The 4,448-nt window shown below is 40.2% G+C and overlaps 1 protein-coding gene across 1 annotated transcript in view; it reads right to left on the bottom strand.

The window, feature by feature from the left end:
- Positions 1–1,082: 1,082 nt before the first annotated feature.
- DDRGK1 (DDRGK domain containing 1) overlaps positions 1,083–4,448 on the bottom strand; it is a gene marked incomplete in the record, with an annotated part of 41,494 nt that continues 38,128 nt past the window's right edge. Inside the window, 2 exon segments of the mRNA XM_072406668.1 lie at positions 1,083–1,915; positions 3,249–3,297. Of these exon segments, the coding sequence (XP_072262769.1) occupies positions 1,743–1,915; positions 3,249–3,297 (222 nt within the window).

The raw sequence follows: 4,448 nt of genomic DNA, 5'->3' as shown, positions 1-4,448 counted from the left end.
CAGACACGGGGAGAACCTGCAAACTCCATGCAGATAGTGTCCTGGCTGGGATTCGAACCTAGGAGCTAGCGCTGCAAAGGCCGAAGTGCTAACCATTGAGCCACCGTGCTTCATAATTATTGCGGTCAGGCAAGTCCTTTATTGCAGAAGAGAAAGCAGCAATAAAATAGCCTTACCTGTCTGATTGCAATTGTTTATATATGCTCACCTGTCCCTGTTATGCCATCTTCTGTCTTCTCTTCCTGGTTTTGCCATCTTGATTGGTCAGGCTGGGATTAAGGATTGCCGGCATTCATTCAGGCCCAGCAGTCACAGGGGATGCCAGGATACAAAGAAGTAAGCAATCAGGCAGGTATGTTTTATTGCAGAAGGGACATTGTCTGTCTTTGTCTGCAATAATGACCGCCCTAATCATGCCAAACTAGTTCTATTTTAATACAAGGACAGGAAATCCCCCCATAAAAATAATACTTCTCACACTTTCTTCTTGCCCAATTACAAAAACACACAATTCTACAGGCTGCACATAATAAGATCCCAACCATTCCTTCCATAATACTTACCACTGATGAAGAAAATTCATTATTATATATATTCTATTGATTTGGGTTGATTCTAGGCTTTAGCTAATGGATGTTCTCTTATTAGAGTGGTTAGAGGAGATGTTGGTACTGCCAGTGTCTGTTTTAGACATTTTGTGTTTGTGATGGTGGCTGTCGTCATCCAACCTTGGCGGAGTTGGTTGAGATAATAGTAAGAATTATGTCCCCATTTGCTGTAGTAAATTTGGATGTAATATCATGTTGATTCTATAATGCCGATTTATTGTAACAAGAACAAAAAATCTTTTTGGACCCCACTTGGCATCTGTTCAGAATTCCAGTTTAAATGGTCCATACTCGAGGATAGTATTCAGACCTTCTAATCCTGCCATTACCACACATATGTGCTTTGCTTTCTCTTAATCTTTTACTTTGTAACTTTTATTCTATTAAAATCTGGAGATCATCTCACTGTGGACAGAGATATTGTTTTTCCTTATCGCCACACAAATGTAAACCACAAATAAAGACAATTCAATGTAAATTGGAAACATAGTCATTTAATGATTATCAAATCTTTACAACCTCCTGCGGTTTCCCTAAGCTCAGGCTATCCCAATGCAAGCAGAACACTACTATTTCTTAAAGGTTTGATGCACTAAAAGCAGCACACACCAGGCAGGTGACAAAGAAAATAAAGCTGAAGTATTGAACAGAGGCGTCACTGTACCCAGCATTAACGCTTGGGAGGTTGTACGATGTACAAAAGTGCCTGAGCACAATTACAAATCATTTGCCAGGAAAAGCCACTCACGTATGCATTTCAGTATTTAGCTGTTTGGAGTTCTGCTTTAAAGGTTCAATTTACTCAAACATTTCAGTTGCTGACGAGTCTCTTACTGGCATTTTCAGTCTATGGAAGCTCTTATGTGAAAGCAAGTTTGACGCCCCATTGCTCCTGCTGTGCCTGGGAATTTGTGTAGAAACCTTGCTGTGGGCACCAAAAATCCAAATCACCAACATAAACCAAATCTAAAATATATAATTTCTGGAACAGATTCATGAAGCAGTCAGGAAACCACAAGACCCAGCGTTCAATGCTAGCAACAGCACTGGGATTTGGTTCCCTGGCGGCTGCACACTGTCAATAGCTTTTGTTTTAACATGATAAAGTCTTTAGAATACAAAGCTTTGCAGGGTTTATGATACTTCGAGGGGGACAGGATTGGTCTCGGGGTTGAGGTTGATGAGTTTGTTGGTGGCTTGGGCCAGCTCAGAGATGGAGACGCGTCCTCTTTGTCGGATGAACTGGGCGATGGCTGCCATCTCCTCTGTGGTGATGTAGATAAACTTCCCTCTGTCATCAATCACTCCTGCACAGAAATACAGAACCATAAAACAAGACTGCCACTCAGTGGTTGGCACTGCCCAGGTGGTATGAGCGAGGAATAAACCACATAGGTTATAGCTAAATATTCCAAAAATATAATTCAATATTAAAACACAGAGATAAATCTTTTTTATTCGACATGTAAGCAGCTAATAGGCAGATCCACTCTCAACTTTCAACGTTTTGCAGAATTACCCTTTTGTGAGACTGGTATGAAGGTAGACATGATAATCACTTGTTTATATCCATCAATATCCATTCTGGAGATGATTCACTTCCTAATGGAGTCAGATGGGCAGCGCTTGGATCTGCAGACACCCCTTAGCTTTACTTCTTTTATTTGTATTATAGGTAGGTCAAACAGATAATTTCCCCAAAGTCATCCATATTTATCATGTCCTAAATTCTTTCTACTTGCTGACTGGTATTGTCATACTTCTTGTAATGTTCCCCTATAAAGGTTGGCTGGAGTTGTTGGGATCTGCCTTTATGAAAAAAACTTTATACGGGAACACTACAAGAAGTATGACAATACTTTATAACCCCTTGGAACGTTCATTAAATCAGTAAGGCTATTGGATAAGCACAGCACAAGACTCTGCTTATGGAAATTATGTAAAGCCCCACGCATCCCATTCAACCCCTATTGGCCCTATCAAACAGGGTGTGCAGGGAATACACGGATAGACCAACAATATAAATCCAGAACCATCCCATGCTACAGGCCATATTCAAAAAGTCACCACACCTGTATACATATATTCCATAATGTGACTGCTATTTCCAGCTTCAATGATCTTTGTCTATTGATATTTCAGAAATGACAGTCATGTCACTGAAAACAGAGTGCCCAAACTAAATTAATCAAATCACATCTTTATGATGCTGGCTTTGCACACGGGTACAGTCATGTCATGGAGGACGTTGTCCAAATTGTTGTCACAAAGCTGCAACAGTGTACAATTAATTAAATGACTTGCTTATGTGAAATACATGCTAATGTTTACCTATGCAGATGGAAAGACTGTGTGCTCGACTCCAATGGGATGCACAAAAAGCTTTTATAGGCATCATATTCAGGTGACTTTTGGTCATTTAGCACGTTAAAACACCACTTTTATTGGGATATAATTTCATGAAGATTCTAGAAAGCCGACTTTCACATCCACAGATTCCTCATCAGGATAGTATGGATGCTGAACAAAGTCTGAGCGGTCTGAGTGGACAGGAAAGCCATTCTTGTTTTATGTATTTCTCCAATTGTCATCTATAGAGTTATATATATTACCTGCACACTACCAGGAGAGTTCACTCACCTGTGATAGAGCCATCTGCCAATAGATCTTGTATTCTGTTGATGGCGTCCTGGTAATAAAAGAATAATGTAAGCAAAGGGGATCAGACTATTCGAACCTCAGGAAATACTAAAATACAACATACTGTCACCCCAAATGAATTTCATAAAAAACGGGAGGGAAGGAGTCTAGATTACCACAACCACTTGTTAATATGCAGTGTTCTCCCCAGACCCTATTAGCTGGGCGCACCACCCGGCACTTTTCGGCAACCACCCGGCTGTTTTTGGGTGGTTACTGATGAGTTGGGTCACAATACAAGGGCTTCCACCCACCTAGAATTTCTTCTCACCCAGCTTACAAAAATTTCTGGGTTGAGCACTGATATGTTACCATTATGTTCCCCCATTTCTGTATTTTGTAGTTTGAGAGGTAAAAATACCAAGATGGTAGCTCTTTTCAAGAGCCATAAATAACAAGATGGAAGCCCAAAGTAATGGAGGGTGTCTCCCATAACTGTGATATACTATAACATCACAAGCATGGATAATAAATTTCTCAATTGTACAGAATATGACCTACATATAGAACTATCAACACACTGCAGAAAGCAAGCTGCCAGGCAGAATGCCATGGATTTGCTCTCCACCAATGTTCCTCCCATAGATTTTTTTAGCCAGGTGGGAGGAAGCTGTAGTTGGGTTGGGTGGCAGCCTGGATATTGTGACCCAACTTTTCAATAACCACCCTAAAACAGCCAGGTGGTGCACCCGGCTAGAAGGGACTGGGGAGAACACTAATAAATCCCCAACTAAAACCTTTACGGGGGGGGCACATGTACTGTTTATTCTGCACATATAAATGACATATATAATAATGCAGCTCTTTATTTATTTATACAGCTTTACACATTTTCCTAGTCAGTGTAATACATCTATGTGATTTTGTTATAATACCATAAGGGATAAGGCTTGAAGAGGGAGAGAAAAAAAATACACAGCAAGAGGTGCCAATCAGCTGGGAGAGGAGGAAAGTGTTATCGAATGGCATTCAATATAAAGAAAAACAGGTCAAAATGGGATGTTCAGCATCTGCGTGATTTTCAATAAAGTGGAGGGATTTGTGTCAGGTAAAGGAACCCCTGTATAATATTTTATCTGTGTATTAGGCTAGTGGTAGAAACAATAGAAAAATCACAAGATTACACTCAATCTTCTTAAC

This window comes from Pyxicephalus adspersus, chromosome 3 (genome assembly GCF_032062135.1).
Source record: "Pyxicephalus adspersus chromosome 3, UCB_Pads_2.0, whole genome shotgun sequence".
NCBI lineage: Eukaryota > Metazoa > Chordata > Amphibia > Anura > Pyxicephalidae > Pyxicephalus > Pyxicephalus adspersus.
Note: the sequence above shows the minus strand (reverse complement) of the source record. Positions and strands in the feature narration are given on the sequence as shown.